Raw genomic sequence first — 16252 nt, forward strand, 5'->3', positions numbered from 1 at the left:
TTTATAACGAACGGTCAAGGAGTTTAATTCATTGGGCACCATGGAACCATTTCACAGTAAACGTCATAGTGACATCGCATTAATTAACAAGGAAAGTCGTAATGAGTTCCTTTGAAAAGGTTCCATGGTGGCCCATGATTTAAATTCCTTGACTGTACCTGGGCGCGCGGCTAAAACTGATACATACGTCATACGTGTACAAATCAACGCACGTAGAAAGAGCTCCTGGCGATATACCTGCGCAGTGAGCGAAATACGGACTTGCTTACTAGGTAGGAGCGTGCGCGCGGCCGTCACGCCACTGGCTTGTAAGTTGACAGATGCGCAAACGTATCCCCTCCACTAGCCACCCAGAGCTCTTTTTACGTGCGTTGACTTGTACACGCGTTTTAATACCAAGCCAGATCGATTGTTCGCCACCAAATGGAGGACATCATCATCATTAGATTAGATTTGTATAATACTTGAAAAATTAACAAATTCACTGTTCCCAAGCAAAATTATTGGACAAAGTCACACGTCCAAGTCTGCTTCCACTTTGGGAACAGTTTGAAGTTGTGAACCCATAGTGGAAAAAAAAACTTCTTGAGCCAATATGGGGACTCCCGGACAGGCAAGGTGTTAAATCTCATCTTACTTAGCAGAAACTGAGAAAATCATGGTCCGTGTAAAGAATAAAACGATGAATTAAAAACCATTCCTTTATTTTTGGTACAAAAACTCTAAATGGACAAGACGATACATGATGTAAATTACGACAAATTTAAACTAGGACGACGACTGTACATTAACACGGCGGGACAACTTGACTAGAAGAATTTATATTATTTTATACTAAAATAACAATATTTTCGTTAGTTACATTAATAATCTATGTTACATTTCATTGAAATTGTTTATTTGGCTCGTGCAGTCTACTGTATTACGATTTGAACTATGTGTAGAATACTTTACTATTGGCTTAAAAATAACTGCTCCAAGGACCTTATAAATTGTTTTGTAGACACCACTAGACTATGCAACCATCACATTTTTACATTATACATACTTCATTTTACATGCCATTTTAGTATAACCTAGTAATGAAGTACGAAATCCTAACTTTACAATTAATTTTATTAGTTGGGACATTTTAGTGTGTATTCAATGATTTTACCTCGATTTCAAGTTATTTACAAATTCTAACTTAAAACTTCCAAAGAAAAAATTAAATCAACACTATCGCATACGAATAAAGTATTTCCTTTCATCCAATCGAAGCCCTGATGTAGGCAAAAGGTTATAATATAACTACATCCGCGCCAGTTCATGAATTGCTTTAGCACGTATCCGTTCCAAAGCTACTATGCTCACATTTTACTCAATTTTTGCTACTTTACTGCTGTAAAACATAGGTCAAAAATAATTTACACCGATTCCGAATGGGTGTCAAATTGTAAAACCGGTCCCGCATACGATGGGGATGATGTAAATTTTTCAACGTTTTCAGTTAATTTGATTGTGAACTAAACTGACAACTTCGTAACATTTGCTATCCAAAAATAGAAAGAAAAATTAACCCTCAGGCATATTGACCACATAAATCTTGACAAAGATTCGACTTTGGTACCCTTATGTTTCGCATTTTTGCGGCGCTTTTGTTTTAGATGAGAAAATGGCGACATCGTTTGTGGAGGAAAATACACATGATACAATTTCTATTCTTATTATTTAATTTATCAATTAACTATAAACAATTGTTTTGCCCAGTGTGGAGGCGGAGGAGCTGCAATAACACACATTGTTAACAAAGTAAGTTTATAGTTCATTCCTAATATTAGTTCTGCGGTAAAAATTTAAGATAAGTCAAATCGAACTCTCGTCACAAAATATTTGTGTGTCAATCTATAGTAGTGAAGTGCATGATGAGAGCGTTTCAATCGCCTCAATTTTCGTGGTCACATTTTTAATGGGCGAATTTGATGATATTTTCAATATTTTTTTTACACTACCTGTTCCTTCTTTGTTCCTGCAGACGTGAGTTATCCGGATTTATTATTTATTACATGACTTCCTGTACTTCTACTAGATAACCTTAGGTGAAAACGGTTATGATTCAAATTGTGTTAGACAATAAGGCCTCTGGAAATTGTAACAGAATCTTCTACCATATTATTATTATTATTTAGATGCCTGTAGAGGTGTCCCACTGCTGGGCAAAGGCCTCCCCCCATGTCCTCCACTCTACCCGGTCTTGGGCGATCTCTGATCTTCTACCATATGTCAACAAAATGTGCCATATAATAAACGGGTAATACCGACATGGAAATACCGACCCTGTTTTTCGTGTACACGCCCATAGAAGCTCATGTCAGTTTCTATGGGCGTGTACACAAAAAACAGGGCCGGTATCCGGGCCGGGAAAGAGTGTCACCCAAATAAACGCTGTAATAAGACCGTCGAGTTGTTTAGTGCCTGTGCAGCCTTGCGGCGTGGACGCTCGTGTGCGGGCGCGCGGCGGGGTCGGCGGCGCCGCCCGACCCGCTCGTCGTGCTGCGCGGCGCGCCCGACGACGGCGGACTGCAACATAACCGTACAGGGGACTACCACGACATTCGAAAATCGAGGTCTTATCGTACCGCCCCGCTCACTCTCGTGTTAGATAATATAAGCGGCAGCGGGACGGCAAGACAAGAAGTTCGAATTTTGCACTCACCTAGCAGTAGGTATAGGGCCCCCCCCCTGGCCCTGGCTAACTATGAAATTCGAAAATGTTCGTATCGTAGTACCGTTGCTCTCATTCTCGTACTTTTTTATTTTTATTTGACTGGATGGCAAACGAGCAAGTGGGTCTCCTGATGGTAAGACATCGCCACCGCCCATAGACACCTGCAACACCAGGGGTATTGCAGATGCGTTGCCAACCTAGAGGCCTAGGATGGGATACCTCAAGTGCCAGTAATTTCAACGGCTGTCTTACTCTCCACGCCGAAACACAACAGTACAAACACTGCTGCTTCACGGCAGCATTAGCGAGCAAGATGGTGGTAGCAATCCAGGCGGACCTTGCACAAGGTCCAACCACCTGCATGGACCTGCACCTATTAAATAAAATAAGCGCCAGCGGGACGGCAACATACGAAGTTCGAATTTTTCACTTCGTAGTATCCCCCTGCGCGACCCACTATACAACAAAAATTGTCATTGAAAATTAAACCTTAATGTCTCATAGATAACATCGTTTTTTTTTTGTAAATTTGAATGATACAGAGAAAATGACACTTTTCCTTTTTCAAAAGAAATAAATTCTATTGCTAACAATATGTACTAGTATTATCACTTTGAACCTCAGGAGGGTATAGGGCCAGACCTAGTGAATAATGTTTTGCCATCGAATTTTGTCGGATAAGTAACGTATTTATCTTGCTTTTTCAATTAGCCTCAGTTAACATGAGTAATGTACAGTTTGATTAATTCGAGTTAACACTTGACAGATGGGCCGTGCCTTCAGTCAATTTTCAACTTTGACGTCATACAAATAAAGCCATTTTTAGTATACCGCTACCCACGTTTACAGATTATGAAAAAACTATTTTATTTGTAAGATCTCAAAGTTGAAAATTGACTGAAGGCACGCCCATCTGTCAAGTGTTAACTCCAAGTAATCGTACTGTAAGCTAGTTGAGAATGAAAGAAAAATACGAACTTTTCCGACAAAATACGACGGCAAAACATTATTCACTCACTACATCTCTAAGAGGGTAGATGGCACCACCAATCAACACTAATGTCCTAAAAAATCGAATAGGTATGTCATAGATTATCAGAAAATATTGCACGACGTATTTTTTCTCTTGTTAATTAACTGAGGATATAGGTTAAGGTATACCATTGCTAAAAGTGGCTCCGAAACGGCAACGTTTCGTGTGCTCTGCCTACCCCATTTGGGAATACATATGCCTGCCTGATGTTTGTATGTGTGTGTGTGTGTGTGTGTGTGTGTGTGTGTGTGTGTGTGTGTGCTTGCGTGCGTGTGCGTGCGTGCGTGTGTGTGTGTGTGTGTCAAATAAATGTGAAATAACTTAGCTAGTAAAGTTCCGCGTGTCGAGTGGGGGCTCGTGTCGTCACGCCTTGTTAAAGTGTCCCTCAGCGTAACGTCTCGGGCCTACCACTCACGAGCTTTGACGCGCTTAATTTTTGTAATCTTTTGTTTGATTGACAAAATAAAAAATACTTACGTGCCAAATATTTTACTGTTTAGAATTTTTTTTTCACCCACGTACTTTTTATTAGCTATCGAAACACGGTTGCCCAATAGATTTTGTATGGCAATAGGTATGACAGCACTTATTTGTCAAATTAATCGACTGTTTGTTTCAAAAGTTAGGAATCATATAAACCAAAAAAAATTATTTTCATTGTTATGAATTAAAACCACCAAAAAAAATTAATAATAAGTAAAAACCAAACAAATAATGATTCGGACACCAGAATCAGACGATCAAGTACCCTACGAATTAATCTGACGAAATAAGAATCTTTTAGTTAACTTGTACCAACCTGGGCGTCAAATTGTCCTCGCTGTTCTGCAAGCATATCCACTGCGGAGCCGGCGTCTCGTTATGCTTCGCGCACTCCAGGGTTCCGTTGTATAACAACAGATCGTCGATTAAAACCTGAAAACAATAAACGAAATTTATTCGTTAGATGACAGTCGTAAATAGGTACTATTAAGTAAATAATAAATATTGAAACAGAGGCAGTAGACCGAAGAGGAGATGGCGGGACGACTTGGACACATATCAAGTAGACGCTGGCAGGGAAAAAGACCTTTGACCAGCAGTGGGACACTAATGGACTAAAAAATAAAACAAGGGACACTTAACACCAATTGACCTACAACAACTACGCTTGTGTTATGAGTGTGTTGAGTACTAGACAAGAGACATAATTAAGAAAAATACGAGTACATACCTACTTAAATACAAATTAACTAAACACCCGAAACCCGAGAACGAACATCCCAATTAGGTTTTTTTTTTTAATTTAACTGGATGGCAAACGAACAAGTGGGTCTCCTGATGGTAAGAGATCACCACCGCCCATAAACATTTGCAACACCAGGGGTATTGCAGATGCGTTGCCAACCTAGAGGCCTAAGATGGGATACCTCAAGTGCCAGTAATTCACCGGCTGTCTTACTCTCCACGCCGAAACAACAGTGCAAGCACTGCTGCTTCACGGCAGGATTAGCGAGCAAGATGGTGGTAGCAATCCGGGCCCATAAAAATATCTGCCGAGGATCGAACCAGCAGGGCTACTACGAAACTTGAAACTCGAAGTTCGTATCGTACCGTCCCTCTCGCTCTCGTATTAAACAGTATAAGTGTCAGAGGGACCGCATGACACGAACTTCGAGTTTCGAGTTTCGTAGTAGCCCTGCCTGCAGGGACCTCAAGCTTCGCATTCAGATTTATCTAAGCACCTGGCAGCTACCCAGTCGTCGTCGTTATTATCGCTATGCAATGTTATATTTATAGGACAGATTAACAAAATATTGGCAGGTACAGTCAAGGACTTTATTCCATGAGCCACCATGGAACCTTTTCAAAGGAAAAGTAAGTTAATTAATGCAATATCACTATGAAGTTTACTGTGAAATGGTTCCATGGTGGCTCATGAATTAAAGTCCCTGACCGTACAGTCAGCAGCATAAGTTGATAAGCTTTTGTGGCACTCAAAATGATCTAAAATACCTTTCCAACCAAGGTAATCAGAGTGTACCTATTACGTCATTTTGAGCACTACAAATACAACAATACCATGGCACATACTTCGAATCAGAACGCATTTGACATCTGAAGAGTCTCCCACGCAGTTGCGGAATATTTATTCCAAGAGCTGACTAGCTAGCTAACTCACCCCGAATTCCTTGACGCCTCTGGAAGGAGTTTTGCCATAGTTCCAAATCTTCATGCCGTAAATTGATACCGGTGCGTCAAACACAAAAAATACCCTGCAGGAGATAGACAGGCATAAACATTATACTTACGTATATATTAATAAGACAAATCTCACAAATAATGAATCAGACACCTAAATAAATCCTGTCATCTACTTTTAACGCAAATTTTATTCAATCATGTCTATTATTTGGCAATTGTTTAACTTTTTTCGGGAATATGACAGAGACAATCTGACGAAACAGTACCCCCCCCGAATTAATAATAGGAATCCTGTAATTAACTTGTAAGCTGGGCGTCATACTTGCCCTTACCCGCGGCTTTTCTCGCGATAACCATTAGATCTGGTCCAGTCGAATTGAAATTCCCATGGATATTCCGAAAAATTACTTAGGAAAATCGTGGCCTTCATTACCTACGTTGCACATGTTACCTGTTGAGCGTGTGAGGCAGGATGGGCGCGAGCCAGGAGTGCGCGGCGTCGGCGCCGTTGTTCCCGTCGATCAGTTTGTCAGGGGTCCGCACGTCGTGCGCGCGCGCATCCAACACGTTCACGCTCGCTGGGTGCGCGCACACATCTGTAAGGTACCATAAACCTCTAAGTTTTTGATGAACTGAAACAATTAGGTACTTTGCTCACCCGCGACCTTATGATAGCTACGTTTAATATGCAAGAAATGCGTGTTCTGTTCATGCAGTTCCTTCACCTTCACACTGCAAGAACACACACAAGTCACCTAACGCATCTATCACCACCACACTACATTGACGAGTTTCAGACTCAATCTGCTCATCTTCAGAGCAATACTCATTTCTTTCATAAACTAGCTACCTATCATACGGTCGCGGGTGAGCAAGCAATTGTTTCAGTTTCATTGGACCTCCGCAAAGTACCTAACACCTGATTCAATAAATTATCTAATTGTAAGCTCTTGCTTGAACTTTGGGACTGCGCAGAACATCTCTGCCGGATGTATCCGAATCGCTGGGCCAAAATCACCACTGATTAGCAGTGGCGTAGCTAGGTGGAGGAAGAATTGGGCCCACCCCCTCTTTACACGTACATAGCTTTAACTTATATTGCCCTTCAAAATTATAGATAGGAATAAGAATAGGATACAGTGAGTTGAACTTATCCCTAGTAGGCTCGAGCCTCTTTTCAAAGCTTAGGTTAGAGGGCCCCTTGAGCTCCAGGGCCCTGGTGCACTGCACCAAGTGACCCTACGATAGCTACGCCACTGCTGATTAGGTTCCATGCGACGGGCACCGGAGCGGAGCCGAGGTAGGCCTAAAAGGTGGCGGGACAAATTAGAGCGACTTTAACCGGAGTCTTGCCGAAGCCAAGGACGAGTGGAAGGAGAAGGGGAAGCGTTTACTGGGCAAAGGCCCAGCCAGGCCCAGTGGGATGTATATAGGCTGGGACGATGATGAATGTGTGGTGTGCCACGATAGGGCTTCACGAAATTTAGGACACAAAACTACAGAGATACTACACAGAGTTCTTCCAAATCGTGGATACTCACTAGTCTCTGTAACAGGTATGAGGTTCCCCATGGGATCATACAACTCGACGCCGGTCAGCCCCACGTAGTACGCGTCTCCCCACGTGGAGAATATGCTGATCTGGAGCACGAAGCCTGTGGGCGCTGCGGACCCCAGCCCGCTGCTGTATGGGACGCTCTCGGCACGGACACTGCTCGACTCTTGAACGGTTCCCAATCTGCAGGGTTAATAAAAAAAATACAGGGCTAGAAATTGGTTAGGAAACCGCGGACTGATGGTGAAACTATAAATGGTCTCTTTAGGAACCCTATTAAAAGGTTGGGTAAGGTATGGGCACGTGTTCAGTTACCCGTAAAAATATGATAAGTTATTAAAGCTAAAAATATTCTCTTCAACACACACATGTCTTCGATGGCGTTGTAGTGGGCGATGTAGAACAAGTCTACTTTGGCGTTGTTGGATGTTTATAGGTATGTATAATGTCCTCATAGTACCACAGTCCCAAGTATCCCTTTCTCACCTGTCATCGACCGCCTGGAGGTCCAGCTGTTGCACGTAATCGTAGCAGGTGTCGCCGGGCGCGCGCCGCAGCAGCAGCGGCCGGCAGCTCAGCGGCGCGCCGTCCAGGCACACGCGGCAGTGCTTGGCGCCGATGTAAGACAGGTCTACGTTGGCGTTGTAGTTCCAAATGCGGATGCCTGCGTTTATTTGTCAATTGAAGTAGGTTTTTGGAGACTTAATAAACCAATCAAATTGAGATTTTCTTGCAATATCTTTTGCCATGGACCATTCTTATAAATTACGTCACACTTTAGGAGGCGAGGGAGTCTTGGAATTTGGGACGCAAACAAAATGGGGTCTAAATATGATCGAAATTATTGTGACATACGATGGCCCCCAAAATGGCAAAGCCAATAAGTATATAACTAATGTAGTTAAATGTTACTGAGTTGAACTAGTGAGGTGCATCCTTTACTTCATCTGCACTTTTCATGAGATGAGATAGGGATCAAACACGGATCAGTTTTATGTAAAAAAAAATGTAGGTAGGTACGTCAAAATATACGTTGTTATACCTATACGGCCGTATCTATAAAAAAAATCTAATGCAGTAACAGTACACACAACACGTATACTTACAGTTCAACAAATTTTCTTGAGATAAATCTTATGACGGTCGGAAAGACAGTGAATATGAAGACATTAACAGGGTTCCGTTTGTCACCCTTCCAGGTATGAAATCCTAAAAACTATGTTATGAACTTATGAGCCAAGGATCTTTAAACTCACACGTGATTTCCCTCGGCTCATGCAGCTCCATAATGATATGACAGAACATGGTTCCAGCCACAAAGTTGGTGCACCACATGTCTTCAAACTCTGTGGAGATGTTGTTCCCGTTGAAGAGACTCTTGCACTCGAGGAACTTGCCAGAGTCCGCGTGTTCATTGGAAATATGTGAGGTGTACGCGTAAGCGCGGTGAATGGGCACTGGCTCGCTGTAGCACATGATTTCGATTCCTGCAGGATTAATCAAGTCAAGATACTTAGCAACGAAAGACGATCAGATTTCTTAAAGAGCAGAACACGACTGTTTCAAAATTGTTCTTGAAGGTGAGATGCTAAAGGGAAGACCAAAATAAATGACAACTTGCTATTTCAACTGTTTCACATGCATGAGTTCACATTGAGCCCTTCAGCTTAAGTAGATATTTGTAGTAGCAGTAGCTGGCCAAGTAACTATTTATTTATTAACATTTTGAATTGAATGAACCCATCCAAAACTGAATTGTACATTTTGGTTTGATTGGTCGAAGAACTTTCTTGGTACTTAACTTTAAGTCAATCAACTTGGCAGTTACTTAGTTTCAAAAGCGTACCTGTTAGTCCAATAAGATTCCTCTGCCGCCAAGTAGACATGAGCGTCAGCTTGATCTTCTTGGCCACATATTTGAACTCCTTCTCCAGTTCCCACTGGTTCTCTTTCTCTGGGCTGGGACCTTCCCTCCTGTCTGCAGTCGGAGGCCTCTTGTCTGTGGGGACGTCGCTCGGCTCGTTGTCTCTTATGAGGGCTTGGAAATTTCTGTCGTTTGCCATTATGGCTTCGAGTATCGAAGGGTCTTTTGTGAATAATATTGTCTGGAAAATGATTACTTAGTTTTTACAAACTTTTAATCGGCTTGAAATTTTTGTGTTCACGATCCTTAATTTAAATTCATCGGTGTTAAAAGGGCTTTTCAATCACGAACCCACCCCACGAACGTAATAATATGGTATGTAGTGAAATCTTGGTGGGCTGCCAGGATCATCTCCGCTGGAGGGAACTCTTTATCGGTTTATGGCATCGACTTGAATTTTGGTAGGGATGGGTACGTAATTTGGATGACAAAGCAAGCCAGTCAACAAAAAGTACAGTCAGCAAAAAAACTTGCACACACGCAATAAACAGAGAAAACTCTGTATAAACTATTTATAGCTTAACAATATAGGTACAGTCGAGTTCATAAACTTGTGAGCAAAAATTTGAAAGACGACTCTATTGTGGCGTAGAAGTGTGTTCAGATATTTTTGATCAAATTTTTGCTCACAAGTTTATGAACTCGACTGTACAACATTATACTTGATGATTAAGCTTGAGACTACCTGAAGGAGGAACTTACGTCACCAAACATAGGCAGCAGCCCTTTGAGCTCCCCGCTGGCCCGAGCCACCTCGCCGTGGAACACGACGCGGTCGTCCAGTTTGATCTGCACCAGACGCACCCCACGCGACGAGTATATGCGCGACTTGTTGTAGTTCTGCGGGCATTGTAAGACACCATTATATACTTAAATCTCTCTCTCTTTCTTTCTTTCTTCGCACCTTGTTTCAGCATAATATCAAAGTTTTGGAATAGCGACTTTCGCTTTTAATTATCGCTAACTTTGTGACTGGCGTCGCTTGTGACCGCGCGAACTGAATTTCATGGTACCAGTCGTACCAGACCAGGTATAGGTATTGAGTTCTTGACAAACGTTGAGTTAGCGGACGCAGGGGGGGGGGGCTATCAGTATTATAGAATTTCGAATGGGTGGGGAGTGGGCACTAGACCATACTGGGGTGGGCACGGCCCACCCGCCCCCCCCCCCCCTCTATATACGCATTAGCGGACGCAATGGCAATAACGCCATTTCGTTCTGGAACGGGCTACGCTAACAGTGTGTCACTGTGTGTTCGTGTGGTGTTTTCTGTTTCAAACAGATAGTAATTGTTTTATTGGTAAAAATAATTAGCAAGTCGCATTGGAGTGCACTCGCACTCATGCTTGACTTTTTTATCAACTGCCGGCGAATAGACTTTAGCTATATATATAGTCTAGTTTAAGCAGCTGAGTAAAAAATTCACAGCATTCACCAGAATAACGCATCAGGAACTCAAAAGTACTACCTAAGTAATTAATACTAAGAAGTAGTACATATCAATCAGCGGGGCTACTACGAAATTCGAAAATACAAGAGTGAGAGGGACGGTAGGATACGAACTTTGATTTTCGAATTCCGCAGTAGGCCCTCTGTCCATTATGGCATCATCGAACTGGAAATAAAGTTAGAGATCGTAGAAGACCAATGGCCGTATTGTTTAACGCTCTTGGCGCACGTGATCGTACTCACTATCTCTTTCTCTCAGCCTAAATATACCGTGTGACAAAAAGAAGTGGTGACAATTGTCGTGATTCCGAGTCTCAGTTCTTACCCAAATCCTCAGCAGCGCTATGGTAGCACAGCTAGACAGCAGAACACTCAGAACAACAGGCGCGCTTCTGGGTGCTGGCGCGGTCCAATAATGTCGCTCATCCCTGGTTCGAACCACCCCATCTGCTATGGCCTCGGGTCGACCGTACTTGGAATCACCTGCTTCGGAGTCTGTCCATACCTACACATAAATGAGTGATGTAATAAAACTAAATCATGCAACTTGTTCCTCATCTTTTTGCAAACTAAATATTCGTTGCTGGGTTCCTTAATTATAACTAACTCCAATGGTCTATGTCAAATAACATCTACCTACATCGTGTTTTTTTTTCACTTCCGTTAACTTCGGCAGACGGCTCAGTTCATTTAGAAAGTACCGGTAACCCGACCCAATAAAAAAAAACGATATTTTTTGTTTTTCATACTTAAGTATTAAACTTACAAACTTTACGAGTGACATTGACATACTTAACATATAAGAGTGACATCATTAAAACGTTTTACATCATGAACCTTACACTGTTTTACGGCGCGAAACTAATTATCTAAATTCTTGACTATGTTTTAAACAATCGAGAGTTAAACCAGTGTCTTAGAGAAATTAACTTCATTTGACGTGTTGAATGTTCCCTTAAAGTTAACAGAAATCAAAAATAACACGGTGTATAGAGAAAAATTAAGAACGAGATGACATATGATCAACTAAGCATAACTTAAGAGGTGTTGTCTGGCTTACTTTTTCGATATGCACCAGCTGCCCGTCGGAATCGAACAGCTCTATCCCGTTAAGACCAACCAAATACTTGTCACCCCAATTAGAATATATCTTCATTTCCATCAACCTCCCTTGAGGCAGCTCCGGAATAACAAACTCTGTTTTGACCCGTTCCTTTACATTTGAACTCCCGTTCGGGACTGAACTCATGGAAGCTGGTTTTTTCGGTGGATTCGTTTTCGACGACTTTTTAATTGAGCTCTGAAGGTTTGGAGAACTGGTTTTAGTGCTAGAAGTTTGGCCTGTGGTATAGTCGTGTTGTCCTGGAAACAGATGATATAAAAGCAAACATGTCCTTAAATTGCGACTTAATTTTAGCTCATATTTTGTGTTCTAAGTAGTTCGGTTAAGAAAAGGAACAAAACTCGATAACTTTTAACGACTGAAATATTAATTAACAGCTATAAGATTTACTTACTGATAAAAAGATAAGAGGTGACTTCTCAACCGTTTAAGAAATTCCATACAAATAAGTAAAAAGTACCTATTTCCACACAAATTGCCGCAACCGACATTAATAATAGGTCCGATCGGTTGTCCTAAAGTAAGTACTTGAAATTTGATATGAAGACCGAGAGAGATCTTATAGCACAATCAATTAAAAAAAGTCTGCATCTAAAATGATCTTACGCTGCAATGCTGCATACATTTTGGTAAGAATTACTTAGCACTTCAAATTCAAAATTCTTCAAATACTTATTTATTGGTAAGTTGTGAGCATACTTGGCCAGTTATTTTTGGTGAATTCCGATGAAACAACTTACTGGAGCCCATAATGACGTCATGGAAGTCTCGGTCGATGTCTTCGTTCATGCGACGATGGCGGGGAGTCACGTAGTGCGGAAGGAGATCCGACAAGAAGTCGTTGGAGCTGTTAGAGTCGCCCCAGTCGAGTTTGCCACGGGCATAATTGCGTCGACCGTTCTGAGTGTAGGCTAAGGTATGAAAAAAAAATCAGATCATATAAAAACGATCCATGGAATGGTTAAAATACGCAAGTACCTACAAATCAACGCACGTAAAAAGGGCTCCTGGCGACATACCTGCGCAGTGAGCGAAATACGGACCAAATTGGCGGCGGAGCAGTGGGGGACGCGGGAGGGTGCGTAGGAGCGTGCGGTCGGCCGTCACGCCATTGGCTTGTTAGTTGACAGATGCGCAAACGTATCCCCTCCACTAGCTACCCAAGAGCTCTTTTTCCGTGCGTTGACTTATACCTAACTTAAAAATGAAATGAATTGTTAAGTAGTTAAATACAATAAAATAATTTGATCTTGCCTATAATACTTAGTTTCTGCACAAGGCTTTATAAGGGCCTACGCTATAGCTAACGCGGTTTGCATGGAGCGGGTGGGCGCTTATTAATAGTACTTAGGTAGCGCTTATTTTATCTAAATTGGTTCAGTGGTTTCGACGTGATGAAGTAACAAACAAACAAACAGACTTACAAACTTTCGCAGTTATAATATTAGTGGGATGTTAATTTAACGCACGCACACACGCTCGCACATACTTACAAACTTTCGCACATTGTTTCGTAGAAATATCTACCTTTTTTGTTATACCGTACAGTGCCAGCGGAATGGGCCTGGGGAGGTATCTGTGACTTGGTTAACATATCCATCGTTGTGTCCAAAGAAGTTCTCCTTGTTAATCTAAAAGTAGTAAGAACATATAATAAGTTACCAAACTTACCAACCTATTTGATTCTAATAATGCCAACCGCATTTAAATAACTACTATACTTATAGGATTATTATTATTATTATTGTTAGCCTATTCTGTCCCACTGCTGAGCAAAGGCCTCCCCCCAATACTTCCACTGCTCTCTGTCCCCTGCATACAAGGGCCAGTCCTTCAAGAAGTAGTCCAGTTCATCCCGCCATCGAGTTGGTGGGCATCCACTCGGTGGTTATCTTGGTTATAGGACATGTAGCTAAAATATACAGGTTGTCCCGTAAGTAGTATAAGCTAAAACGGGAGATAGGTGGCCAGTCATTTACTAAATATCATAAAAATACCTTAGTAAAGTCTCCATCCTGTATATTACGTATTCGAATTTCGGAAAATTTCGGTTGAGTCAGAGACCAAACTATGGTTTTATTCGCAAAACGCACCTCCACCAAAATTACGTTGCATATGCAAAACCATGCAAAACGTCTCCTCTGCAGGTCCTTTATGCAAAAAAATCGGGATCGGGGCTACTATGGCGTTAGAAGTAGGTATCTAGGTAAATAATTGCATGGATTTAGCTAGCTCGCTATACGGTCAGGTCAGCCTAAGCGATGCAATTTTAAATTCAACCGACTAGCGAACCCGAACAACTCCTACGTTTAAAAAAAAAACATTACTTACCTGTTTAGCGGTTTGCCATGACCAATGCTCAGTTTGGGTTTTTCAAGGGTGGGAGAGGAATCGCTGCTGCTGTTTTTGATGTGCGTCTCTTTCATCTCCCTGAAACAAGAACAAGTCACGCTATCGTACGAGGTGTGGGGAAAATACAACATATTTACGACGCTGCTACATGGTTATCTATTATTTATTCTGTGGCGATGCGTGCAATAAAGTTCGGGCGGTACACACGGTACGTAAGTTAATTGCCTATAGGCAAGGGCATATCAAGCTTCTGGCCTAGGAGGGGAGTCTGGCTCTGGCCAGACATTTTTATAGGTCGGATCCCCCGCGCTTGTTTTGTCATACCTACCTACGTGCCTATCTTTTACAGAAGTGTACTTATTCATTTGTATTGTAGCAGTCATGAGCATTAAAAATAGGTACTGAGTTGTTGAGGTACTGGCATATTGAGTTAGTTTTAATGTACACCCTAAGGTTTTTCATCGATTTTTTTGATTTATGATAAAGTCACTTCTTTTACCTCATACGGTACGCTTTGAACATCGACGGCATCGACCATGTCTTGAGCTATTATGTATGTATTTCGTGCCAATGTATGGAACCATTTTGGCAACCACTTATACATATATTTTTTCATGGCAAAATAATGGTTTCACCGTTTTTGCCATTTCGACTACAGAAAAAAAGAGAAGGTACCTATATTTATTTTATTTATTTTAACTGGGCTGGATTAGGGGGCTCGCCTGCTCCATTTAGGTAAATACCTAAAGTTTAGGTGCTAAATTATTTGTCGTAGGTAGGTAAGTACCTATGTACTTAAATTTTGCTTATCAGTCGTTTTTACGGAAATTGTACGTAGGTTCTCGCTATTGACTATACTATAGTAAGATATCTGGAGTAATATAATTTAATTAATTATTTGGGTGACCGATGTATTAAGACGGCTCTGAGTATAGGCGTTCAACGACCAGCAAGATAACATGTTAATATCAACAACCCACACGTCGAGTAGGTAGGTAGGTACACTAGAGAATAGGGCATTTTTGTTGTCCAACATTTTAGTAAGCTTACGTTTTTTAAATCGATTATGATATTTAGATGTAATAAATCGTTAAGATTTTTATCAACTCTAATAGTATATCCTAACCGTTAATGCGGAAGCGTTACCTTGAAACGCGGAAGTGGAGCTTTGTACCCAAATTGCTTTATTGAACGCAAAAGCAATACAGGCTGGTAGTCATTAATCATGCATTCTTTACTAATAACCAAAAAAACACTTACTTTGTAACGTCCTCCAACCAGAAGGGTATTTCGCCGTCCTTGCTCGCATATCCAAACGTTTCAAGAGCTTTGTGCTGCTGTGCCATTCTTCAGCCATCAGAAATCAACTTTTAGCTTCGATTGAGAAATAAAATTGTAAAAGCATTATATCCTTTGAACCTAACGTTAAAAATGTACTTAACAGTGACGTTAAAACAATGTTTTGTTACATAAGTAAAATTGGTTATAAGATTTTTATGACTGTTATTAATAATTTATTATCCCTATTCACACTTGCCACTTTTGAAACATATTTTGCCGCTGTTTGTTTGACCTTGGTTGCTATAGATACGATATTTTTTAATTGATTAATTTTGACTAGGCTTGGTTTCGTGCCACTTGCGAGCCACTGATGTCATTAATTCTAAGATACCTATCTCATGCCATATTAAATAACCATACATTACTTCCATGATCATAAAAGTTATGCATTTAAATGATTTTCAATTCAATTACAACTTTGTATTTTTAAAACATTTGTAAAAATGGAAATTGTAAAGTATTCTATCTAAATGTTTCTAAGAAAACGCAAAGGGAGATGAACCCATACAACAACAAGTATTGTCGGCATATTTTATGCCGCTGCTTCTGCTATAATACTTACTTAAGTTATTGTTTTGTAAAAG

The 16252-nt window shown here is 41.1% G+C and overlaps 1 protein-coding gene across 1 annotated transcript; it reads right to left on the minus strand.

Annotated features, from left to right (window-relative positions):
* Positions 1-31: 31 nt before the first annotated feature.
* Positions 32-15953, minus strand: LOC141440660 (protein KATNIP homolog). The gene is made up of 15 exons (XM_074105183.1): positions 15588-15953; positions 14307-14405; positions 13503-13606; positions 12716-12886; positions 11913-12214; positions 11178-11357; positions 10106-10243; positions 9326-9584; positions 8736-8966; positions 7966-8143; positions 7466-7662; positions 6376-6520; positions 5902-5995; positions 4540-4655; positions 32-2559 (listed from the first exon to the last, which is right to left on the minus strand). The coding sequence occupies exons 1-15, from the start codon at positions 15671-15673 to the stop codon at positions 2448-2450; spliced, it is 2412 nt and encodes an 803-aa protein (XP_073961284.1). The 5' UTR covers positions 15674-15953; the 3' UTR covers positions 32-2447.
* Between the last annotated feature and the right edge of the window lie 299 nt (positions 15954-16252).

Source organism: Choristoneura fumiferana, chromosome 23, assembly GCF_025370935.1.
Source record: "Choristoneura fumiferana chromosome 23, NRCan_CFum_1, whole genome shotgun sequence".
In the NCBI taxonomy this organism is placed as follows: Eukaryota; Metazoa; Arthropoda; class Insecta; order Lepidoptera; family Tortricidae; genus Choristoneura; species Choristoneura fumiferana.

Bases quoted from the DNA above. Each gene is read 5' to 3' on its own strand.
- LOC141440660 (XM_074105183.1), bottom strand. From the start codon at position 15,673: ATGGCACAGCAGCACAAAGCTCTTGAAACGTTTGGATATGCGAGCAAG. The intron at 13,607-14,306 runs GTAAGTAATGTT...TACTACTTTTAG, and splicing joins CATGGCAAACCGCTAAACAG to ATTAACAAGGAGAACTTCTT. The intron at 12,887-13,502 runs GTAGATATTTCT...TTCATACCTTAG, and splicing joins TGTACGGTATAACAAAAAAG to CCTACACTCAGAACGGTCGA.